The 25,583-nt window shown below is 48.9% G+C and overlaps 2 protein-coding genes across 13 annotated transcripts in view; one reads left to right on the top strand and one right to left on the bottom strand.

Annotated features, from left to right (window-relative positions):
• Positions 1–1,087, bottom strand: part of GALNT12 (polypeptide N-acetylgalactosaminyltransferase 12) — a 44,550-nt gene extending 43,463 nt beyond the window's left edge. For both annotated transcript variants that reach the window (XM_058445669.1, XM_032164665.2), the window contains exon 1: positions 640–1,087. In XM_058445669.1, coding sequence (XP_058301652.1) covers positions 640–1,022 — 383 coding nt within the window. In that variant the 5' untranslated portion in view covers positions 1,023–1,087. The remainder of the gene's footprint in view (positions 1–639) is intronic.
• Positions 1,088–12,176: 11,089 nt separating this feature from the next.
• ANKS6 (ankyrin repeat and sterile alpha motif domain containing 6) overlaps positions 12,177–25,583 on the top strand; it is an 84,702-nt gene continuing 71,295 nt past the window's right edge. For 8 of the 11 annotated variants that reach the window (XR_009215204.1, XR_009215206.1, XR_009215205.1 and 5 more), the window contains exons 1-5: positions 12,207–12,603; positions 18,125–18,627; positions 22,936–23,106; positions 23,841–23,885; positions 24,526–24,730. Coding sequence is in view for 8 of the 11 variants with exons in the window: in XM_032164659.2 (XP_032020550.1) it covers positions 12,242–12,603; positions 18,125–18,627; positions 22,936–23,106; positions 23,841–23,885; positions 24,526–24,730 (1,286 nt within the window). In the remaining 3 variants the exon portion in view is untranslated. Of the gene's footprint in view, positions 12,604–15,186; positions 17,249–18,124; positions 18,628–22,935; positions 23,107–23,840; positions 23,886–24,525; positions 24,731–25,583 lie in introns of those variants that run through there. The other 3 variants (XM_032164663.2, XM_032164662.2, XM_032164661.2) reach the window with 3 other exon arrangements.

Below are 25,583 nucleotides of genomic sequence, written 5' to 3'. Positions count from 1 at the left end.
TCCAGTCCAGCACCACCCACAGGAGTGAGCTGGGGTGGATCACGGCCAGAAGCAGTCCTTCCTACCCCGTGCCCCTTCCCGCCTTCCTCCACTCAAAGCTGAGAAATCCAATGCCCAGGGAGAGCGCAAGGAGGCTTTCTAGAGCTGAGGAGCCTTACAGCCACCTTTCGCTTCACCTGTGGGGTGCTCCCTCGCATCTTGTTTGTCCCTTAGGCCCTGGCACACACAGATGAATGAATGGAGCCAGTCCCCGCCCGGAGGAGTTGTCAGTTTCGCGGAGGCACTGCGAGGCGGGCAGAGCGGGGTTGTCCTTTGGGTGCTGGGGGGTCCTCGCCTTAAACCCGTCTGCTTAGCCCTGACCCCCACCTTTTCAGGGAGATGATAACTTCTCAAGGAGAAGGGAGCTAAGAGATCACTAACAGACTTGCCAATTTCTGGTAATTTTTTTTCTACTTTCGTCTTTTTTACTTTCTTGCCTCCCCGCCCCCATATGAGCTCTTACACTATCGTCTTCGGAGAAAGACTCAATAAGATGCGCCATCCTGGAGACCCCAGCTCCCCGCCCTGCCACTGCTCTGATGGAGAAACTGAGGCCCGGGGCTCTGAGGGCGGGCTTCCTCCCCCGAGCTGTGCACTCACAGCGGGTTCCAGCGCTCGGGCAGGCGGCGGTGCAGTGAGATGCGGTCGCTGAGGTAGATGTTAATCTGGTGCAGCCGCACGCTCTCCTCCTGCAGCCGCAGCTCCTCGCCCTGCAGCTGCAGCCGCACCGCCTCGCCCCGCGCGCCCAGCGCGTTCGCGGGCACCGGCGGCCGCGGCAGGACCGGCTCGCGCCGCCCGGGGCGCAGGGTGCGCGGGGGTCCCGGATCGGCAGCCCCGGCCCCGGCCCCGGCCCCGGCCCCGCGCTGCGCCTGCAGCACCCAGCCCAGCCCGGCCAACACCAGCAGCGCCAGGAGCACCAACAGCGCCTCCCGGCCGCGCCGCAGTCCCCGCGGGCAGCGCCGCCGCGCCGTGCGCCCCCACATGCGCCTGCCAACTGCGGCCAGCGCTCAGCGCGCCTCAAGGCGGCGGTGGAGGCCGGGACCCGGATCCCGGAACCGCCGCGCCGCCCCGCCCCCGGCCCGCCCCACCTGCGCGCCGCCCCCTTTCCGTCCAGCCGCCCGCCAGCCGGAGCGCAGCCCCCGGGGTGGCTCATTTCGGCAGGGTCCTCGCGTGGGCTGGCTGAGACTTGCATCCTCCTTCTTGGGCTATGGTGCATTATGAAAGAGATAGTGGTGGTAGAACCCTTAGCGCCTGGGATATTGTAGGCGCTAAGTGTTGGCTGAATGCACCCTGCAGGGTGCTATGAATTCTACTGCCATTATGTCATCTGATCTTTACACAGGCCAATAAAACAACCATCAACTAGGATTATGAGCTCCCTTTTACAGATGAGGAGATGGAGGTGCGATGAGATCAACAGACACCACGCTGCCCTACTGACTTCTGCAGGCCCAGCCTCTGCCATACTCTTTGGAGTCTTTGAATAGCAAACCCTCGCCTGGCTCGCCTCTTGATAGCTCTGTGACCTCTGAGGCTAGGAGCAAAAGGCCATGAAGGCTGTACATGATAGTTCACACCTGTAATCCCAGGCCGAGGTAGGAGGATCACTTGAAGCCAGGAGCTTAAAACTAGACTGGGCAACATATCAAGACTCCCATCTCTACAGAAAAATTTCAGAATTAGCCAGGCATGGTGGCACGTGCCTATAGTGCCAGCTACTCAGGATGCTGAAGCAGGAGGATTGTGTGAGCCCAGGAATTGGAGGTTACCGTGAACTATGCGCCACTGCACTGCAGTCTGGGTGACAGAGCGAGATCCTGTTTATATTAAACAACAACCAAAAAAGGTCATGAAGCTGCCGCCCTGTTCATGAGATCACTGCTGTGGGAGCCTTGAGCTGCCAGGGACGAAGTAAGTCTAATGGAGTAGACAAATATTAAAAAGATAATTAGAATTGTGTTAAGTATTTTGAAGAAGAATTGCAGGGCGCTAAAAGGGCTTAGAATAGTAGAACTTGATCTAGTGTGGGGGTTTTGGAAATCTTCTCTGATGAAGTAATGTTTACACAGATATCTGAATGTAAAAGTGATAGCAGAGATTTCAAATCATATCTTAAATTAATCTGGAACTCCCTCTGCTGGTGTCTAGTCAGGGAAAAGAATCGTTCTGTATCCCCTGCAGAAGGATAGAGTGTAAGCTGTATTTTTTTGTTGTTTGTTTTACCATGGAAGTTGGTCCAGACCTTTTTATCAAATATTCTCAAGGAGACCAGAAGCCCAGAAAGTTTAAAAAGCACAAATCTGGTCCAATTCTCTCATTGACAAATGCGGGGTCTGAGACACAGGGTGGGGAGAGGACCTTGAACTTGGCGGCTCAGGTAGAGGTAGAATCTGACTCGCTGTTGTCTTCACATAGCCTCTGGCTACTGGTATCCCCAGAGGAAATCTCCCTCAGGTTGCGAGAGGGGGATGGGTTTTGGGATGAACCATGCAAAGCAGCTCCAACTCAAGACAACCTGCTGCTAATATTAGACTAGAGGGAAGTGGCTCTTCCCACAGTGCTCAGGGCCCCACCTGCTTCCCGTGCAGAATGGAGTCTGCTGGTTAATGCCAGAAGGCGGGTAGGCCTGGACCTGAGCCCTTTGGCCTCTGTTCAGACACCCAACACATTTAAGATCTGCGGTCAGATTAGAAAACAGACAAGGATTACAATTCATAATGTCTTGGATCCGCTTGCCAAATTGGAATGCTTCTCAATAGAGGTTCAGATACAGAGAAAAGAGAAATGCAATTAGGCCTTACAAGACATGGGCTCAAGCCCCAGGTAACAGATAAAAGCTGTTGTTTACTGAGCACTCACTGTGTCCTGTAAACTGCTGGACTTTCGACATGTACTTTCTCATTTCACCCTATGACAACCTTGCAAGGTTGACAAATGAGAATATGTAGGCTCAAGAAGTGAAGCAACTTGCCCAAGGTTACACAACATGCAAACGACAGAGGGAGGATTTGTATCTGGGTCTCCTGACTCCCAGTCCAGGATTTCCCACCACAACACTCACTGTTGGGCAGGCTGCAATGAGATCCAAAGGCAGCTTAGCTTAGGAGGTCGGAACACAGCCTTGGAGCCCACTTGCCTGAGCTCAACCCAGCCCCATCACGAATTGCAGTGTGACCTCAGGCAAGTTACTTTACTTATCTCGGCTCAATTTGCTCATCTATTAAATGGTGATATAACGATAGCACCACCTGAACAGGGTTGTTGGGAAGATTGAGTGATACAGTCTACACAGTCAGCCTCCCGGGGCACAAAACAGAGTGGAGAGAGTGTCAGTAAGGCAAATGGAAGATGTCCAGCACCTTGCTGAGTGAAGTGTGATATTTAGACCAGAAGCATTGGTACCACCTGGGAGCTTATTGGAAATCTAGCATCTTTTCAACAGAGGTAAAGCCTTTGGGTTTATTGCTATTTTTAGGGGGCTTTTCTGTTCACTAACCGTACCATGTTATGTCATCGGCTGCTCACCAACAAGTAGATATCTCTAGAAGGTGCTTTTAATTTGTCATATTAGCTCTCTTCATAGGAGTTATTATATTCCTTTTAGAGTTTAATACGATCTGTGGTAGATGTGGTATTTCAAATATTAGTGGGGAACATGTGCCTAATTCAAGTAATAATTGGGACAACTTGATAACCATTTGGAAAAAATTCAAATCAAGTCCCATTGGAAAAAATTGAAATCAAATCCCAACATCACACTTTACATCAAAATAAATTCCAAATGATCTGAAGATTCCACAGTAAATAAGAAAAAAAGGAAGGAAGGAAGGAAGGAAGGAAGGAAGGAAGGAAGGAAGGGAGGGAGGGAGGGAGGGAAGGGAAGGAATTTAATGATAAAAGTATTGAATGAGAAAAACCAGAGACCATATGGAAAATATTTCTAAATGTGACTATATAAAAAATTTTGATTCTGTAAGTCTTCCAGTGTAATACAAAGTCCAGAAACAAAAGGCAAGTCAGAAAGAGATATTTGCAGATGACATTTACCCAGTATGTGAATCAATAGGGAAATAAAGAGAACAAACAGAAATAAAAATGGTCAAAGGATTTGAATATACAGTTCCCACCCAAAAGGTTATAAATGGTTTATACAAGTATGAAAATATGCTCGATCTCTCTAAAATACATACAAAATAAACCTACCTGAAATATTTTTTCACCTATCAGACTGGCAAAAATGAAAAAGGTTATTAATTCCAGTGTTGGCAAGGATGTGAAAAAACACACTCTCATCCACTGTTGGTAGGAATGCAAACTTGTATAACCTTTTGGAAAGCAATTAGGCAACATTTATTAGAAATGTTCATGTTAACATCTTTTTGATTTTGCAATTCCACATCTAGGAATCTATCCAACAAACATAGACTCATAAGTGCTCAAAAGATATGCATACAAGGAAGCTTATGGCAGTATTGTATATGAAGCAAAAAGTTGGAAACAATCCAAATTTCCATCAAGAGATTATAAAATAAAATATTGCACATCCATACAATACCATAATATACCACAGTGCTATTTACAAGCATGAGTTAGTTGTAGGCATTTAACATACACATGTGTTCAAGATGCGTTGTAAAGAAAAGAGAAGCAAGTCATGGAGCTATAGGAATATTATGATCCTATTTTTGTAAAATAATATATATTAACATATGAAAGAGGAAAAAATCTAAAGGAATAGTTACCAAACCATTAACTATATTATATTTACTTCTGATGGGTGAGATTCTGTGCTCCTTTCACTTTTGTTCCATTTATTTGTTTTTTTCAACAAATATTTATTGATCACCTACCCTCTGGGAGTCAGTGTGCTAGATTCTGGGGATTTGAGGTAAACAATGTCCAAAGCCATTGATCTCAAGGAGTTTACATTCTATATTTCTACAACATCAGAATTCTTTAAAACAATCATTACCTTATTAGGAAAAAAAGATATTTAAAGTAAATATTGTACTCTTTCGAGATTATTTTACTTCTAAGCCTTCCTTATCTCCTGCCTAATCCACTCTGTCAGTCTGTGGTCCTCCTGTCCCCCTACTCTCTCCTTCCAATATGTTTCCTCCTTTTTCCTACAACGACCTAGACCCTACCCATCATTTCTGCCCAACTTGTAGCCAAGCTCTCCCATGAAGCTGTCAGTGGCATCCTCCAAACTGTGATATCTTCCTTTGAATGGACGATGAAAACTCATAGACCCCACTGTTCTGCAGTCATGTGGGATTCCCTGGGAGCCATGAGGCCATGTTTCTATCATTCAACACAAATAATGCCTAGCACACAGAAGGCACTTAGTAAATGCTGGCTGAGCCTGGTACCATGGCACACACCTATAGTGCCAGCTACTCAGGAGGCTAAGGCAGAAAGATCACTGGAGCCCAGGAATTTGAAGCTGCAGTGCACTATGATGGTGTCTGTGAATAGCCTCTACACTCCAGCCTGGGCAATAAAGCAAGATACCGTGTCTAAAAAATTCAAAATTAAGAAAAAATTTTAATTTAAAAAAGTTGGTTGAATGGAATTGTGTTGGAAATGAGGTGCATTGCTCAGATCACCCTTTGGGAGAAACTTTTAGGGGAAACACGGTTGACTGCGAGCTCCCAGTGGCTATGCCTTTGGATCCTTTGTGGTATCCTCTGGCTACTCCCAGTCAGTGACTGAGCATGGTGTAGTACCAGAACCTGGCCACATCTGCATGATACAGGACACAACCCGTGCTTGGGAATCCCCCATCTGCCTGGCTGCGACTTTCCCTCCTCACTTCCCACTCTCCCTTCTCAAGTATCAGACCTGCATCATGGTCTGAGGGCTCCCCATCCCTTTTCCCCCACTTTCCCCTTTCCCTCTTTTTTTTTTTTGAGACGGAGTCTCACTCTGTCATCCAGGCTGGAGTGCAGAGGCATGATTTCTGCTCACTGCAACCTCCGCCTCCCAGGTTCCAACGATTCTCATGCCTCAGCCTACCGAGTAGCTGGGATTACAGGCACACACCACTACACCTGGCTAATTTTTTTTTTTTTTTGTATTGTAGTAGAGATGGGTTTTCACCATGTTGGCCAGGCTGGTCTCAAACTCCTGACCTCAAGTGATCCACCCACCTCAGCCTCCCAAAATGCTGGGATTACACACTTTCCCTCTTTGTCCTTTGTAGGTATTTTTCCCAGAAAACAAACAAACAAACAAACAAACATCTAGGCATCTGATTCTTAGAGGATCCAAACCAACACAGGGACCAATGAAAAAAAAAAAAAAGGCTGGAAGAGAATTCATAAACGATAAGGCTATAGCTATACTTGCATAGAAAGATGTGCTGGATCTGTGCTTCACAAACTTTAATATATGGTATGGTGAGTCACCTGGGGATCCTGCTGAAATGCTGGATCTCGTTAAGTAGGTCTGGTGTGGGCCCAAGATGCCACATTTCTAACAAGCTCCCTGGTGATACCAGTGCGCTGGTCCAAGAACCCCAGATTGAGCAGCAAGGTGCTAGACATCATCCATTTGTCCCTGCTGTTTCTCTTCACCCTGTTCTGGGCCCTGGGAGGCAGACTGCACGAACTATATCAGCAGGCTCCAAGCCTCTAGCTTCCAGTAGGGTTTACTAATGAGGAGCACTGGCAGGAGATCAGAGGGCAGGAGGAGAGTGAGGTCAGAGGTTTTTATTCCTCTGAGGATAGCTCCCTACTGAGTTGCTATGGGTTGGCTCTGTCCCTCTACCAAAGGCTGTAGCTCCTATCAGGTAGGTCTCTGCAGTTTTTCTCTCTTGCAGAATTCCAGTACCTGCTCTCCCCTTTTCCCCTTCAGGCCTGGGGTGGTAACAGCTCTCTACTATTACCAGCCCTGGAGTACTGCACCATCCCTTGTGGCTCTTAGTAAATCCTGCCTATACTTCTGTAAATGGTCCTTTAGTAAGCATTCCCTAGCTCCTCAGCCAAGTGTGCCATCTGTTTCCTGGTGGGACCCTGGCTGCTACAAGCACTGTCCAATGCAGTATTTTTATAAGAGCAGAAAACTGGAAACAAGCTAACTGTGCTTGTTTCTGTTTGTTTGTTTGTTTGTTTAAGAGTCTTGCTCTGTCACCCAGGCTGGAGTGCAGTGGCGCAGTCTCAGCTCACTGTAACCTCTGCCTCTCAGGTTCAAGCAATTCTTGTGCCTCAGCCACCTACATAGCTGGGATTACAGGCATGTGCCACCATACCTGGCTATTTTTTTTTTTTGTATTAGAGATGGGATTTCACCATGTTGGCCAGGCTGGTCTTGAACTCTTGGCCTCAAGCAATCCACCTGCCTTAACCTCCCAAAGTGCTGGGATTACAGGCATGAACCACCACACCCGGCCTCAACTGTCTTATTCTAAAATGATTAAATGGGCTGGGAACAGTGGTTCAAGCCTGTAATCCCAGCACTTTGGGAGGCCGAGGCGGGTGGATCACTTGAGGTCAGGAGTTCAAGACCAGCCTGGCCAACATGGCAAAACCCCATCTCTACTAAAAATACAAAAATTAGCTTGGTGTGGTGGTGGGCATCTGTGATCCCAGCTACTTGGTACGCTGAGGCAGGAGAATCGCTTGAACTCAGGAGGCAGAGGTTGCAGTGAGCCAAGATTGCACCACTGCACTCTAGCCTGGATGACAGAGTGAGACTCCATTTCAAAAAATAAAAATAAAATAGAAATAAATAAAAAAAATGATTAAATAAATTATGGTACGTCTGCTGAATGGTGTTTCATGTAATCATTTCTTTATTTTTATTTTTTATTTTTTTATTTTTTTGGAGATGGAGTCTCGCTCTGTCGCTCAGGCTGGAGTGCAGTGGTGCAATCTCCGCTCACTGCAACCTCCACCTCCCAAGCAATTCTCCTGCCTCAGCCTCCCAAGTAGCTGGGACTACAGGCACATGCCACCATGCCTGGCTGATTTTTTTGTATTTTTAGTTGAGACGGGGTTTCACCTTGTTGCCCAGGCTGGTTTCTAACTCCTGAGCTCAGGCAATCTGACTGCCTCAGCCTCCCAAAGTGCTAGGATTGATTACAGGTATGAGCCACATCGCTGGGCTGCAATCATTTTTTTAAAATGCAGCAATCTGTATTTACCTACATGGAAAGGTGCCTAAGACATTTGTTAATGGAAAAAGAAAAAAGAAAAAAAAGCAAGATTCAGAATAGCATGCGTAGTATGAACCCATTCATTTACAAAAAAAGTAAATTATCCATTTGTTAAGGCTTGGAATGCAAGTGACAACAATGCTGCTCAAAATAAACCTCACCAAAAAGAATGTGGGAGGAATTTTCTAACTTAGTCTCTTTCTATCACTTGGTTCTGCTTTCTTTTGTGGTGACTTCACTCTTAGGCAGGCTGTCTTCAAGTGGTGGCAAAGTGAGCACCAGTTTGGCTGATATCCTGATAGCTGGCGACCTCAGCAGAGAAGGCCTCATTCTCAATTGCTTTAGCAAAAGTCCCGGGCTGGGCCGGGCACGCTGGCTCATGCCTATAATCCCAGCACTTTGGGAGGCTGAGGGAGGAAGATCACTTGGGGTCAGGAGTTTGAGGCCAGCCTGGACAACATGGTGAAACCCCATCTCTACTAAAAATACAAAAATTAGCCGGGCATGGTGGCAGGTGCCTGTAATCCCAGCTACTTGGGAGGCTAAGGCAGAGAATCACTTGAACCCAGGAGACAGAGTTTGCAGTTTGCGAGGATTGTGCCGCTGAACCCCAGCCTGGGAGAGAGAGTGGGACTCTGTCTCAAAAAAAAAAAAAGTCCTGGGCTGAAGCCAATCAGGATATGTGCTAACCACTGAAGCACACAGACTGTGAGTAGCGGAGAAAGGCTTCCCAAAAGAAAAAGGGTGTCCAGACGGAATATTTCATAGCAGACACTTGTTATCCTTTTTGACTGCCCAGCATCTGAACCCCCTTCCTACATTTGGGAGTCCCCTGCCTTCTGAGGCAGAAACTACCTCCCGCTATTATGTGAGCACATGACCCAAGCTGGGCCAATCAGGCACTCTCACCTCAGCCTCTGAATCTGAAGCCAGTAACACCAAAAAGGGCCTGAACCAACCCCATCTTCCTACAGGGTGCAGCTGCGGCATGAGATTTGGGTCATTGTTCCTGGCTTTCGGACCTCCAGAACTGGTCTCAGGCTCTCATGGATCTGTGAGCTACAGAAGAACCTTGTACTAAATCCTGCAGCTTTTCCAGCACCTAGAACAACGTCTGGAAATGGCAGGCACTCAATACATATTTGTTGAGAATGGAAAGAGAGTTGGACTCGATGTCAGAAGACCTGAGTCCTACTCACAGCTCTCCTGCAGAACAGTTGTGGAGTCTTTGGCAAGACACAACCTCTTCGTGCCTTGGTTGCCTCCTCTGCAATTTAGGGATGATCATCTGGGCCCTCCCCGGTGGATGGCAGGCCTGCAATTAAGATCAAATGTGGGTCTCCAACTTTAGCATGCATCAGAATCACCCAGAGGGCTTGTTAAAATATAGGTTGCTGAACCCACACCCAGAATTTCTGATTCAGTAGATCTGGGATAGGGCCAGAAAAATCTGCATTTGTAAAACAGTGTTGCAGCTGGTGCTGGTGCTACTGCTGTGTGGGACACACTTCAAGGACCACTGATAGAGAGAAGGTATTTCATTTTCTTTGTGACCATTGTAAATGAGGTTGTGTTCTTAATTTTGTTCTCAGCTAGAATGTTATTGGCATATCAAAATGCTCTTGCTTTTTGTACATTGATTTTCTGTCCTGAAACTTTACTGAATTTGTTTATCATTTCCAGGAGCCTTTTGGCAAAGTCTGCAGGGTTTTCTGTGTATAGATTCATACTATCGGCAAAGTGAGAGCGTTCGACTTTTTCTTTTCCTATTTGAATGCCTTTTATTTCTTTCTCTTACCTGGTTGTCTGGCTAGGACTTCCAGTACTATGTTGAATAGGAGTGGTGAGAATCTTCTTCCAGTTCTCAAGGGGAATGGTTCCAGCTTTTGCCTGTTTAATATGATGTTGGCTATGGGTTTGTCATAGGTGGCTGTTATTATTTTGAGGTATGTTCCTTCAATGCCTAATCTGTTTTGAGGGTTTTTTATTATAAAGGGATGTTGGATTTTATTGAAGGTCTTTTCTGCATCTATTGAGATGATTATATGGTTTTCGTTTTTTATTCTGTTTATATGGTGAATCACATGTATTGATTTGCACATGTTGAGCCAACCTTGCATCCCAGAAATAAAGCCTACTTGATCATGGTGAATTGACTTTTTGATGTGCTGCTGCATTCTGTTTGTAGTATTTCATTGAGGATTTTTGCAGCTATGTTTTTCAGGAATATTGGCCTGAAGTTTTCTTTTTTCGTTGTGTCTCTGCAAAGGGCATGAATAGACACTTCTCAAAAGAAGACATACAGGCAGCCAACAAACATATGAAAAAATGCTCAACATCATTAATCATCAGAGAAATGCAAATCAAAACCACAATGAGATATCATCTACGCCAGTCAGAATGTCAATTATTAAAAAGTCAAAAAACAATAGGTGCTGGTAAGGCTGTGGAGAAAATACACTGTTGGTAGGAATGCAAACTAGTTCAGCCACTGTGGAAAGCGGTTTGGAGATTTCTCAAAGAATTTAAAATAGAACTATTTGATCCAGCAATCCTACTACCAGGTATATACCCAAAGGAAAATAATTTATTCTATCAAAAAGACACCGGTATGTTCATTGCAGTGCCGTTTACAATAGCAAGGGTATGGAATCAACCTAAGTGCCCATCAACAGTAGATTGGATAAAGAACATGTGGTACAGAGCCGGATGTGATGGCTCACACCTGTAATCCCGGCACTTTGGGAGGCCACAGTGGGTGAATCACTTGAGCTCAGGAGTTTGAGACCAGCCGGGCAACGCGGTGAAACCCTGTCTCAACCAAAAATACAAAAAATTAGCTGGGTGTGATGGCACTCGCCTGTAGTCCTAGCTACTCGGGAGGCTGAGGTGGAAGGATTGCATGAGCCTGGGAGGCAGAGGTTGCAGTGAGTAGAGATTGCACCATTGCACTCTAGCCTGGGTGACAGCGCAAGAAAGACCCTGGAGAGAGAGAGAGAGAGAGAGAGAGAGAGAGAGAGAGGGATAGGGAGGGAGGGAGGGAAGAGAGGGAAGGAAGGAAAGAAATGTGGTGCATATACACGATGGAATACTACGGAATACTGTGCAGCCATAAGAATGAACGAAATAATGTCCTTTGCAGCAACACGGATACAGCCGGAAGCCATTATCCTAAGCCACCTAAAAAGAACAGAAAACCAAATACCGCATGTTCTCACTTATAAGTGGGAGCTAAACATTGAGTACACATGGACAAAGATGGGAACAACAAACGCTGGGGATCGCTACACCAGGGAGGGATGGAAGGGACTCTGGGCTGAAGAACCTCTTGGTGGGTATTATGCTTACTGCCTGGGCGACGGGATCGTTGGGACCCCAAGCCTCAGCGTCACACAATTTACCCATGTAACAAACCTGCACGTGTACCCTTTAATCTATAATAAAAGTTGAAATAAAAGGGGGGTGGGGAGAGAGAGAGAGAGAGAGAGAGAAACAGGAGGCGTTTGTAGCCCCAGCAGCCCGGCCCAGATGAAGGAGCGGCATTAAGGGCACCGCAGGACACTGTGAGGAAACAATCCGTTTGTTCCTTAATTCAGCCCCTTCCTTATTCTGGAAGCGCAGGTTCAGTGCCAGGGGCTGGGGTGGGGTCAGCGGAGCCCGCTAGTAAAGTCAAGGTCCACGCAGCTGCGGACTCAGACCCGGGCCCAGGGCCCTGGCCGCAGCGTGAAGAGGGGATGGGGTCGCCGCTCCCACTTCTGCCCTGACAGGAAGTCTCTGGAGCCCCGGGACAGGGCGGGCCTGCGGCGGGCGCTCCTCTGAGCTTCCCTGGACTCCCGAATGCGGGCACTGGAGGTGCGCGGCCCCGGCCCTAGCGCGCTCCCGGCACACAGCAGGCGCGCGGCCCCGGCTCCGGCGCGCTCCCGGCACACAGTAGGCGTGCGGCGCAGGCGGGTGGCCGGAAGGGGGCGCCGACGGGCGGTATCCGGGGGCGGAGCCGACGCGGCCGGCAGGGCGGACGGGCGCGGGCAGCGCGTGGCGGCGGCGATGGGCGAGGGCGGGCTGCCCCCGGCCTTCCAGCTGCTGCTGCGCGCGTGTGACCAGGGCGACACGGAGACGGCGCGGCGGCTGCTGGAGCCGGGGGCGGCGGAGCCAGCCGAGCGCGGCGCGGAGCCGGAGGCGGGCGCGGAGCCGGCGGGGGCCGAGGCGGCCGGGCCCGGGGCCGCAGCGGCGGCGGCGGCAGTCGGGGCTCCGGTGCCTGTGGACTGCTCGGACGAGGCGGGCAACACCGCACTGCAGTTCGCCGCGGCCGGGGGCCACGAACCGCTGGTGCGCTTCCTGCTGCGCCGCGGTGCCTCGGTCAACAGCCGCAACCACTACGGCTGGAGCGCGCTCATGCAGGCGGCCAGGTGAGGCGGCGGGGCCCGGGGGCCCGGGACCAGAGTGGTGCCCGGCGCTGGCCCGGTACCCGGCGGCCGGATCTCCCCGGCGGCCAGATGCCCCGGGAGGTAAAGAGTTAAGGACTCCTTAGAGTTGGAATGGTAAACTTTGAGTAGTCTTTGGTAAACTTTGAGCATAGAAGTGGAAACACTTTTGAATTAACATAAAATCGGATTCTTAGAAATTTTGGCCTTTCAGAATAGAATCTGGAGACAGCGAATAGAATCGTAGAGACTTACAACCTTAGAGATTTAATTCATTTCTTATTGCAGTAAGGGTTTCCTCAGAACCTGCCTTCCCTTCCTGGCTTGGCGTTGAGGATGCTGCGAGACCCAGGCAGAGTCCCCACCCAGGGCATTGGTGGGCAGGCCAGGCAAAGGAACGAGCTTGCCAGAAAGGTTTGAGTAGCTGTGGGGCAGGTGACCCATTTTGGAGACGTGAGGGAAGGTTTCTGGTAGAAATGATGTTTATATCCTCGTGGAGACCTGCGGATGCCTGAGAATTAGCCAGGACATTACAAGTGGGATGTGGGGAGAGCATGATGGGAGGCCCATGCAAAGGCTTGGGTGCACGAGCTAGTAGGACTGGTAGAATGATGTATGCATAGAATGTATGAGTAGAATGATGTACTAGTCCTCCCTGGAGAGAAGGCACATGCCAGGGAGTTGGGGGAGTGGGGGAGCTGAGAAACGCTAGCTATCCTAGGGTGCTAAGGAGTCATGGAAGGTTCTAGGTAGAACGAGTGACAGGATCAGAGTTATGTTTTGGAAAAGTTACTTTCCTTGAAGTGTGAGAATAGATTAGAGGGGTAAGCTAGAGTGAAAAAGGCTGGTTAGGTGGAGTTCGCTGCAGTCTGAGTGAGAGATGATGGTGGCCTAGACCAGAATAGAGACGGCGGAGGGAGGGCACCCAGATGAGTTTGTGATATATTCAGGGAGTAGATCAGCAGGAGTTGACGACTGGCCCTTGGGGAGGGGTAAAGGGAGACAGCAAGGATGGCATCTAGAGATCTGGCTTCTGTGAAGCCTGCCATGATATCTCCCTGTTCTCTGGTCCCTCCGCAGCAGAAAGGCCTCTGTGGTAGCATCCATCACACCATGTTAATGCTGATTGGCTTCCTCAGTACCCAAACCTGGCCACGCATCAGAATCACCAGAATGCTTGTCTAAGTGCAGATTCCTGAGTTCCTTTTCTGGAGATTGTGATTTACAAGGCCCAGGGCGGTGAGGGGAGTAAGAGACAGGGACTCTGTGTGAGAAGAGGCTCCCCAGTGATTCTCTTGTATGGTAGGTTTGGGAGCCACTAATGTGTGATGTGTGTCTCATCTCTGCAATCCACCAAGTGCATGCAGAGGGGCCCTGGTGAGCCCCCTGAGGAATTTACTGAGTGAGGTTTGTGACTACAGCACTGACATGCCTCAGAGTGTCTCAGAGACCCCGATCATCAGTTTTAACCAAGTTCTGCAGGATAGTCTTGAGCCTGGGTGTTTTAAAATGTGCTCTTCCTCAGTTGGTGTGACACCGACCCTATATTCAGGTAGCATCTCTGCCTGTGTTGAGTTGTGCTCGAGCTTTCTGCTGTGTAATTCATACCAAAAGGTCAAGTTGAGGAGTAGTATATGTGGAAGACTTCCAGAAGGATGTACAGTGTGTCTGTCCCTCAGATCGGGGTAGGCAAATGAATGGCCCGTGTGCTGACACCTTCCAGCCTTGTGCTCTTCTTCCTTGGATCTGGATACGCCCCAGAATCCTGCTCAAAACCACACCCCTGGCAGCCACCACGCTGGGTCTAAGTGAGCATCTATTTATCATTCCAGCTCTTTGTGTGGATCAGGCCAGACTATCCGACACCCTGTGCCTTTGGTCTTTTGTGGGTGTTTTAGTATTAGAAATGGTGACGTTAGTGTTTTTTCCTGTTCTTTTTTTTTTTTTTTTTGAGACGGAGTCTTGCTCTGTCACCAGGCTGGAGTGCAGTGGCGTGATCTCGACTCACTGAAACCTCCACTTCCTGGGTTCAAGCGATTCTCCTGCCTCAATCTCTGGAGTAGCTGGGATTACAGGCAGGTGCCACCAAGCCCAGCTACTTTTTGTATTTTTAGTAGAGACAGGGTTTCACTATGTTGGCCAGGCTGGTCTCAATCTCCTGATTTCGTGAAACGCCCACCTCAGCCTCCCAAAGTGCTGCGATTACAGGTGTGAGCCACCGCGCTGGGCCATGTTTTTTCCTGTTCTTAAAATAACAGGTAACCTTTGGCTGGGTGCAGTGGCTCACGCCTGTAATCCCAGCACTTTGGGAGGCTGAGGCGGGCAGATCACAAGGTCAGGAGATCGAGACCAGCCTGGCCAACATAGGGAAACCGCATCTCTACTAAAGATACAAAAATTAGCTGGGCGTGGTGGCACGGGCATGGTGGCACACACCTGTAGTCCCAACTACTTGGGAGGCTGAGGCAGGAGAATCGCTTGAACGCGGGAGGCGGAGGTTGCAGTGAGCTGAGATCACGCCACTGCACTCCAGCCTGGTGACAGAGCGAGACTCCATCTCAAAAAAAAAAAAAAAAAAAACAAACAACAACAAAAAAACAAGTAACCTTTATTGAGCACTGACTTTCTGTCAAGCACTGTGCTAAGTGCTTTAAATGAATTAACTCATTCAAACCATACAAAACCTTAGGAAGGCGGTACTATTGTCATCCTCATTTCATAGATGAGGAATTGAGGAACAGAGAAGTTAAATAACTTGCCCAAGTCACCTAGCTACCAGGTGGCGAGTCAGATTCACACCTAGGGAGGTGGCTCCAGAGCCTGTACTCCCAGCCATGAATCTCGTAACTGATAGTTTCCCTCTTGGTGTTGGTGCCTGGAAGCGGCTAGCCAAATCTGCCAGAGACTTCTCTCCAAGGGACAAGGTTGCATAGTGTTTACCTTCCTTCCCTACCCTTCATTTCCCGCCTGCCAGTGGGGCACAGCTGGACTCTCAGCGCAGTGCTTTGAGAGGGGAAAATGTGTGCCAGCTCTTTAAACACAGGTGTTAATTGCTGAAATTCATCCGTAATCACAGCACCTTTTCAGAAAGCCCCTAGTATGCCCATCTCCGGCAGTTACCTATTAGAAACTTAGCATCCACAACATTATCTCAGCCTTGCTTGGATCCTTTTATACTTTCAGCATAGTTGAGTGCTCTCTTGGGCTACTCACTAATTCAGAAAACATTCCAAATTTCACTATTTCTGCTCTAATTCGGCGCTTTTCTTCCTCCTTAAAAATTGGTTATACTGGAGCTTCGATTTTGTGTCCAGGTTCAACTTTTGACTCTATCACGTTCAAATTGAGCGGCTTTAGATTAATTGCTTTCCACTGTAATCTTCAGTTTCCTAATCTGTGAGTTTATCTCAGGGTTTATTAAGATCAAATGAGATAAAAATGTGACAGCACCTTGTAATCTGCTGTTAGGGATTATGCTAGATTTTATCTTATGCTCAGTAACTAAATAGTGTAATCTTTTAGAAATGACTACTACAGTGGAGGATACACCAGTTCTTCAGTGATTTCCACTGCTCACCTCTGGACCTTCCCCTATGGGGTTATGCCATTTATGCATTCATTTACTCAGCTTGTTTGACAAAATTTACTGAGCTCCGATGTGGATCAGCCACTATGGTAGGGGCTGGGGAAACAACATGCATGGAACCTTGTCCTGTCTTTGGAGAGCCCTACCCCTGAGTAGGAGAGACAATTAGAGAAAGGGGGCTCACGTGCAGCCAGAAGCGAGCCCTTGGAATTAGGTGCTTAGAAGAGGGGCACTGACCTAGCCTGGTGAGGGGTGGTCTGGAAGCTGCTCAGAGTGGGTGAGATCTGAGCTGACTCCTGAAGCAGGACATGGTGGGGGGTGTGCTGAGTAGATGAGGACAGGAGAGTCCTCTGGTGGGGTCAGGATGGTGAAGGTGTGGGGAAGGTGTGGTTTGGGAGCAGGAGGAAGTGAGGTTGGCAAAGCAGTCAAGTCTTTGGCAATCAAAAGCTGGGGAGTGACAGATTTGGGTTTGGAGAATATCATTTGGGAGTCACATGGAGGATGGGCAGGAGGGAATGAGACTGGAGGCAGGGAGACACTGGGGTGCAGCTTTCTGCACTCAGTTGGTTTCAGTTTGCCTTGTCCCTTTCTGCTCTGGGAGTGGAGGTCAAGAGGCCCAGCCCCTTGCAGCTGATGGAGCTGTGTCACCAGGCTCTTGCTCCGCAGCTGAGGAGCCCATGCTGTTCAGGTTCACGTCCCAGAAGGTATTCAGCTGGAGCCTCAGACAGAGTTCAGCCCTGGCCTGGCCGCCAGCCGCCAGGAGGAGGGAGGTCTTGGGTTTAGATGAGGTGCAAAACTGGCTCCCGGGAAGGAGGGCTGAGCATCGAGAAACCCAGAAAGCTGCCTCACAGATGGAGACATGACAGTGGCTTTGTGGTCTCGAAAACCTGGAGTAGACAGCCCCTGTCTTGTCATTGTTTTCTTGTTAGTCCAGGGCTGCTTCCAGCTTGGAGATACACAGCTCCGAGCCCACCAGAGACACCACAAAACAGAACTTTTCTGCCCTCTGGTGTTAAAAGAAGGAAGAGATTTTGCTGGGAAGAGGTACCTGTTTTCCTTCTCCTGGTATTAGGAAGTTGGTGGGTGCAGATCTTTCTCTTCAGGGGCCCAGCAGTGACTTCATTGAGGAAGATCTGGCCTAGGCCGGGTCCTCAGCCACCTGCAACAAACATTCCTGCCAGCAGGTGGCAGCAGGCCTCCAGGCCACAATGCCCAGCCCATCTGCTGACCACAACCTTGCCACACTTCTTGGCATGGGGTGTGTGCTTTTGGGGATGGGGAGGGTAGAAATGAATCAGACATGGGCCCTGCCTGTGCGGAAATTAGAGCACAGGCAGAGAGACAGATTCCCAGGCTATAAAGCAGAATAAAATGGACTGTCTGAAATGTAGGAGGCAGCATGGTGTAAGAGAAAAAGCAAGGGCAGCGGCATTCACACAGACCTGTCGTGACCCTGATGCCACCCCTTACCAGCCGGGTAACCCTTGGCACGTTGAATAACGTAACATGAACAATTATAATACCTAACAATCGCTAACGTTGATATGCTATTTCCTGTGGCCAGGCACAGAGCCAGGTGCTTTACATGTAACTCATTTAATCCCCAACAACCCTTGAAGTAGGTACAGTTATATCCCCATTTTACAGATCAGGAAATGAAGGCACAAAGAAATCAAAGTTCTTCCTAAAGGTCATGCAGCTGGTGGTGGGGAGAGCTGGATTTGAACCCAGGCAGGGCAGCTGCTCACCTTCATGATGGTGCATCTGCATCCGTGTGGCTGGCACAGTGCCTGGCACCAGAATAAGACCTCTTATTATGAGCAGCTGTCAGGACTAATAATTCATGCCAATTAAGGATGACATAAGCTGTCTCCCGAGTGCTGTGTGTTTAGTGTCACTAATTCTCCATCTTCCTGGCAGATTTGGGCATGTGAGTGTGGCACACCTCCTGTTGGATCATGGGGCTGATGTCAATGCCCAGAACCGGCTGGGGGCCAGTGTGCTCACTGTGGCTTCTCGGGGCGGCCACCTGGGTGTGGTGAAGCTGCTCCTGGAAGCCGGTGCCTTTGTGGACCATCACCACCCTTCGGGTGAGCAACTGGGGTTGGGCAGCAGCGGGGATGAGCCCTTGGACATCACGGCCCTGATGGCCGCCATCCAGCACGGGCACGAGGCCGTGGTGCGTCTACTGATGGAGTGGGGCGCGGACCCCAACCGTGCAGCCCGGACCGTGGGCTGGAGCCCGCTGATGCTGGCCGCACTCACTGGGCGGCTTGGAGTGGCCCAGCAGCTGGTGGAGAAGGGCGCCAACCCTGACCACCTCAGCGTGCTGGAGAAGACCGCCTTCGAGGTTGCGCTGGACTGCAAGCACAGGGACCTTGTAGACTACCTGGATCCGCTGACCACCATCAGGCCCAAAACAGGTCAGGCTGCATGCCCCCCGTGGCTTCACAGAGGACCCCAAATTGTGTTTATGTGGCTTAAGCTGAGGATTGCTCTACTGGAAGGACACGCAGAACTCACAGTCCAGCCCTGCAGACCAGTGAAACTGAGGAAGTGGTGCTTAAGAGGGGATTGCCTGTGACATGCAGGTTCTGGGCCCACTCTGCAGAGTCTGATTTGGTAGCGCTGGGCAAGAGCCTGGAAGCCTCTATAACATGGCTGCTCTCTCCAACCACATTCCGATGCAGGTGGTTCTGGGGTCCTTTTAGAACAAGGTTTGGCAAACTTTTTCTGTAAAAGGCCAGATAGACTGTGTGGACCATACAGTCCCTGTTAAAACTACAGTAGTCACTTCTAGAGTGAAAGTAGCCTTACATATGTAATAAGTAAATGAATGGGTGTGGCTATGCATGTAATATGTAAATGAGTCAGGTGTGGCTAGGTTCTAATAAATTATAATTACAAAAACAGGCAGTGGGGCATATTTGAGCCATGGGCTATAGTTTGCCAGCCCCTGTTCTACAATAGTGTGCCTGACCTCCTCTGCCCTGATCATTTCTCAAACACTAATGCATGTAAAATTGATGAAAATTAGTTTTTTTAAAAACATCTAGCAGTACGTCTTTTTTTTTTTTTTTTACTTCTTGCCATCTCTCTGGCATGTAAAGAGTTGTCTAAACAATCCTTAGCAAATCTGCCATAGGACATACCAAATTTCAAAACCTCCAATACACCGTTTGCAATAAGATCGCGACACACAGCCTTGGTACCCTCTGTCTGTGTAAAAGGCCTGACTTTGATGGCAGGACTGACAGCCAGGGAGTAACAGTAGGTGGGCTGCAGTGTATAAAAGCATCTAGCTCTGAGAGGTCAAGAACTGAAGAAAGTAGCTTCAGGCACATTGGCTAAAAAGACCTGAAAGTGTTAAGTTTGTTACCATTGAAAGAATATAGAATAGCCCCATCAATCAAGAGATGCTGAAAATTTGGTAAATGCTTATTAGAAATACATTCTCCAAAAAAAAAAAAAATACACCATCCAATCAGAACAAGTCTTAAATAAACATGTTTTAAAAGCCTGTGATGACAGAGAGGTGGCAAAAATGAAGAGGACGCTCAAATGAAAAGGAAAAAGAAGTGAAGTATAGGAAGAACTACCTGAAGCCAAGATACCTCTTACTTTGTCCAGGTGGGAAACTGAGGCCCAGAGAGGGAAGAAAGCTGGTCAAAGGTCACACACCCATTGGAAGCTGAGTGAGTGATACTCAGGAGGTGAGGATTCCATGGGAAGAGCACCTAGAGGTGATTCTCCCACCTGCAGCTCCTGCATGGGCTCTAGAAGCTGGTTTAACCCTGACTCTTCTGAGCCTTTGCCTCATCTGTGAAATGGACACAATGACAACTACTACAGGGTGGTGGTAAGCAGAAGGCAGGTTATCCTCTGGCGTGTGAGATACTCAGCCCAGTAGAGTGTTAGGGACTCATAAAGGCTTTGCTATTAGAAGTTAGGGCCCCAGTCTCCTAGGACAGGGTTTTGTTTTGTTTTTGTTTTTGACACAAGGCCATTGCTCTCCTTTAAAGGTTTGGGTTGTTTGTGGCAGGGATGGGGAAAGGATCTGCCCTTCCCAGGCCCTGCCGTGCCCAGCACACCTGCCATGCTGAATCTCCCCTCACCCTCACAGGGACCCTCTGAGGAGGGTATTCCCCCATTTTGCAGGGGAGGGAATTCAGGCTCAGAAGTGAACACTCCAGAGCTTGCACTTGCCCGTGCCTGCCGAGCTGTGCCTCTTCTGCTGTGTATGCATTCTCCTTCCCAGGTTCCCTTAGCCTCTGCATCTTGCATCTTCACGGAGTGCCCTTGGGCTTAGCTTCTGACAGGCTTCATTTTAGGGATTGTCCTGGCATCATGGGATGGTGATGCCCTCATTTCCCCAAGACGCAGTGGCTCAGACACATTGGTGAATGTGGCCAAGGTCACTGTCTACTTGGTTCGACACTGGCTGCACCCCTGCTGGCCAAGGGACCTTGAACCAGCTGCCTCAATTCACCAAGCTCCCATTTCCTTCTCCACAAATGGGTGCTGGAGTGATACCCACCTCAGGACTGCTATGGGGTTCACGTGAGATCCTGCCTGGCCCAGAGGGAGCACATGAGAAGTGGCATTACTCCATAGTGTTGTCGGCGTTATTTGACAGGAGCGAACCTCGGGTCTTCCAGCAGGATCAGGTCATGTTCCCATCGAGCAGACCCAGTCTGAGGCTCACTTCTCCCACTCTGTACCTGGGTGGTCTTGGTCATCTTAATTGGCCCTGCAGGACTTCAGTGTCTTTTTTCATAAAATAGTCATATAAAGGCACTTTTCTTGGGAGATTTTTGTGAGGAATAGTAAGATCATGCCTGTAAAATTTTTATCGCAGTGCCCTGGCACATAGACGACATCCAATAAATGGAAACTATTATGTTTTGATTGATAATACATTCATTCCGATACTTTACAAAGGCGTGCTGAGGCCTGCTATGTATGGGGCACCTTTCTAGGCACTTTGGATACATCAGTGAACAAATGAGATCCAAATCCCTGCCCTTGAGGACCTTGGCCTCGATAAGGGGAGACAGGCGGTCAGTAGGAAATAAGCATATTAAATATATAGTAGGGTAGATGGTAAGTGCCACGGGGTTAAAAAAAAAAAAAAAGGCAACGTAAAGAGGTTGGGTGTGGCAGAGATGGGACAATGCAGGCTGCTATGTCAAATAGAGTGGTTGGGCAACCTTGAGAAGGTGGGACTGCAGCAGACATGCAGGACCTGAGGGAGTGTGTTGGCCCTGGGGGATCCCTGGGAAGAGCCCCAGGTAGGGTGCAGGCTGTGCTATTGATAATGACAGATTACGAAATAAATAATAGGAGCCCCAGCTCTTACTGTGCAATGCCCGGAAATCCAGCCCTCACCAAGGCCTTGGAGGTCCCCTGGTCTCTGCCTTTCATTAGCAGCAGGACAGGGTACTTTTGATGCTGTAACTGTCATTGTGACACCTGTGACTCCGCACTGAGGTTGTGGTGTGGAATTGGAGCTGATTTCTTTTCCTTGGGATGGGGCAGGGTCCCTGGGTCTGCTTGGATATAGACAAAAAAAACTGAAGCCCAAAGCGAGGAAGAAACCTGCCCAGAGTCACTGGGTGTCAGGACACAGCTGCCCCTGCCACTTGGGGCCAGGCTCGGCTGTCAGTGATTAACTTGTGTCAGATGGTTGCTTAGCAGCCAACACTAAGACCAGGTGACACTCTTTTCTGTGAAAAGGTCTTGGCGTGAGAAGACTGCACCCCACAGCAAAGTTGGTTCTTGAATACTTGAAGGAACATGATGTATTTTTTAAAAGTCAGGTGCAGAATTGTTTCTTGATAGTATTTCACAGGGAAAATTGATATACTGTGTCCCATGGCAGTGTCTGTACTTCCCATGAAGAATTCTGGGATTCTGGCCCAGTGTGGTGGCTCATGCCTGTAATCCCAGCACTTTGGGAGGTGGAGGTGGGTGAATCACGAGGTCAGGAGTTCGAGACCAACCTGGCCAAGATGGTGAAACCTCATCTCTACTGAAAATACAAAAATTAGCTGGATGTGGTGGCGGGTGCCTATAATCCCAGCTACTCTGGAAGCAGAGGCAGGAGAATCGCTTGAACCCTGGAGACGGAGGTTGCAGTGAGCCGAGATCTCACCACTGCCCTCTAGCCTGGGAGACAGAGCAAGACTCCGTCTCAAAAAAAAAAAAAAAAAAAAAAAAAAGAATTCTGGAGTTCTGGCCTGGAGCGGTGGCTCACACCTGCAATCCCAGCAGTTTGGGAGGCCAAGGTGGGCAGATCACTTGAGGTCAGGAGTTCGAGACCAGCCTGGCCAACATGGCGAAACGCTGTCTCTACTAAAAATACAAAAATTAGCCGGGTGTGGTGGCGTGTGCCTGTCATCCCAGCTACTTGGGAGGCCGAGGCACAAGAATCACTTGAACCCAGGAGGCAGAGGTTGCAGTGAGCCAAGATCACGCCACTGCACTCCAGCCTAGGTGACAGAGCGAGACTCCATCTCAAAAAAAGAATTCTGGGGTTTACCTTGCTGGTTGCTAAAGAAAGTAATTGCTCTTTGAATGGGACGTTGACATTATCATTTGATCCCTGCAGCAGCCAGGTGAGAGGGATGCTATCCCCACATTTGTGATGAAGAGGCAGCTTACTCTAAAAATGTACGCTGAAATTCGCATGCACTGACTCCACACTCTGTGCTCCTTGCCCTGGGCTGCAGCCTCCTCCCAGTTGCTCAAGAGGGCTCATCTGGACCAGAGTCAGCCCAGAGTCACAAGTGCCCTCTGGCGGCTGCTCCATCCCCTGGGATCAATTAAAGGCTGCAAAAGGCCTGTCTTCAGCCCCCCAGCAAGCAGATTGGCCATGAGGATGCCTGCTCTGACCCGAACGGGTACCTGCTGGCCCAAGCTTGGAGGAAGGTGTGGGATGAGCATGTGAGGGAGGGGCTAACATCTGGCGGCTGCAGCAAGGCTCAGCTGTGCAGGTAGGCATGGGGTCTGGCCCCAGCCTAGCAGCTGGGCTTCAGGGTACAGCATGAAGACACCCAGTTGGGCAGTGCTTTTGGGCAGCTGTGTCTGCAAGTTTGGAGCAGGAAGCATGTTCTGATTGCTTCTTACATGGGAGGGAAAGAAAATATTAGCATTGGCTCTTCTGTTGGCTGTGGCTGTGAACTTCCTTAGAGCTCAGCTGCTCGATATCTCAGGGGTCCTCTGATTTGGAATTATGATTGTACATTTAGTTTTTAGAAGAAAAAAATTTTTTAAACAATGTCCATAGGAATCCAGGATTTTCTAAGACCCCAAGACTTTTCAGTATATGTAAGAAAGGATATGTCAGCGTTTGTTTTGCCTAAAAATGATTGCTTTATTTGCATGAGATCAGGGCCGTGATCTGCCGCTCATTCGTGTTTTGTTGGCAAGATCTGTCTCTGAAGTGTTTTCAGATGTTCTTAGGTAATAAACCTTCCAGAAGAGCTGCTGGATTTGTCCATTACGTAGGTCTCCAATTAGATTGCTTTTGAGAATTAGGTGCTTTTTAAAGCCAGGCTGTGTTGTTACACCCTTGTGACTTTTCTGTTATATTAAACCTTTCCGTGGTTAACTTTAAAAATCTTTGTTTACCCAGATGAGGAGAAAAGGCGACCTGATATTTTCCATGCATTGAAAATGGGTAAGCGCTTTAGAAAATCTTTTTGGATATTTAAGAATACAGGGCTACATTCTCCTAACCTAATATTTGTAGTCCTTTGCAGGGCCACCCAGGGTATTTGAGAAAGAAATGGGCATTTTGGTGTTTGGTGTTTGGAAGTTCAGATCCTGGAGGCCAGTATTTGTTATAGAGCTCTATACGTAGACTCCAGACAGCCTCCAGCCCCACTCCAGCCAAACACTGGCTAGCTATGCCCTAGCTCTTCCTGCATCTGAAATGCCTCTCTGCATACCCACTCCAGTCTCTTTGTGACAAAGAGGCATTTAGCCTAAAATTTTCTCTCTTAATATAGACCCTGCCTCCAGGAAGCCCTTCCCGATCCTCACCCCGCAGCAAGACCTGAACTCCTTCTGTCTTCTTCTGTCTCCTTCATCTGTTCTCTGAAGACGCTAACAACACTTCTGTCTTTTGGTAACACTTCTACCCATTCATATGCTTGTCTGTCTCGCCTAGACTGAGGCATTTGAGAGTCGGGGCTATCTCTGACCCCCTCTTAGTATCCCCTATGATGCCCAGCAAGTGTTTGTTACGTGAACTACAGGAGAAATCAGCCTATGGTACCAGGCCCACAGATCACCCGGACTCCTGCTTGTGTTTGCAGGAAACTTCCAGCTGGTCAAGGAGATTGCCGATGAAGACCCCAGCCACGTGAACTTGGTCAATGGGGATGGGGCGACGCCACTGATGCTAGCAGCTGTTACGGGGCAGCTGGCTCTGGTGCAGCTGCTGGTGGAGAGGCATGCGGATATTGACAAGCAGGACAGCGTACATGGCTGGACGGCCCTCATGCAGGCAACCTACCATGGGTCAGTGCCAGCTCCACACCCTCAGCGACAAGGCCAGACAGATGCTCTGGCCTGAGATGGGGGTTTTTAATGGGCTCTTCTGGTCCTGAGATGCTGCATACGAACCCCAGGACTGTGACGACATTGAGGCATGCAAAAAAAAAAAAAAAAAAATGAAAGCGGCACAGGCTCATTTTATTCCCACCGTTCTGTGTCCGGATTTCCTGTTCCCCCATCACAGAATTTCACAGTGGCCCTGAAAAACCATGCAGCAGGAGCATTTTATGCAGAGAGATAAGGTTCTCTAGGTTGGTTTCAGTTGAACACAGTGACTGGTTCATTGGAGTTTTCACATTGAGATATAGTGACCTCCTTAAGTAGCTCCTGTATGAAGTAAACATTGGTTATTCATACCATTGTCGTCTTGTGATGATTGATGGTGAGATGTGTCCTACCCCATCTCCTTGTTAATAGGCTTCAGTGTTTACAGGGTGCTTATGAACCCCTTCTTATGTGATCATCCCAGCAGGATGGGCTGTCATCCTCCTGGAGGCCTCGTCTTTGAGGTGGGCATCTTGTAGCTGCTAAGTGATCTGACTCCCAATTAGAGGTTCTTTCCTTGCCCTCTTCTAGGTGATCAGATCACTTTGCTGCGTCATCTGAAAACAGTGTTTTCTTATTCAATGAGTCTTGACTTCCAAGACGAAATTTTATTTCAGACACCTTAGTCTGTAGGAGACTTTCCCAATGGAGATGTCCTGATTTAGGGTGGAAGAAGTGGAGTCTCCATGGGGTCAGTGATTTTTGGGCAGAGCCCTTGGTTTTGTCTTCTCCCCTCCCCTCCCCTCCCTGCTCCCCCCTGCCCCCTCCCCCT

This window comes from Hylobates moloch, unplaced genomic scaffold (assembly GCF_009828535.3).
Source record: "Hylobates moloch isolate HMO894 unplaced genomic scaffold, HMol_V3 SCAFFOLD_10, whole genome shotgun sequence".
NCBI lineage: Eukaryota > Metazoa > Chordata > Mammalia > Primates > Hylobatidae > Hylobates > Hylobates moloch.
The sequence above is the reverse complement of the archived record's forward strand: the minus strand, read 5'-3'. Positions and strand labels throughout refer to the sequence as shown.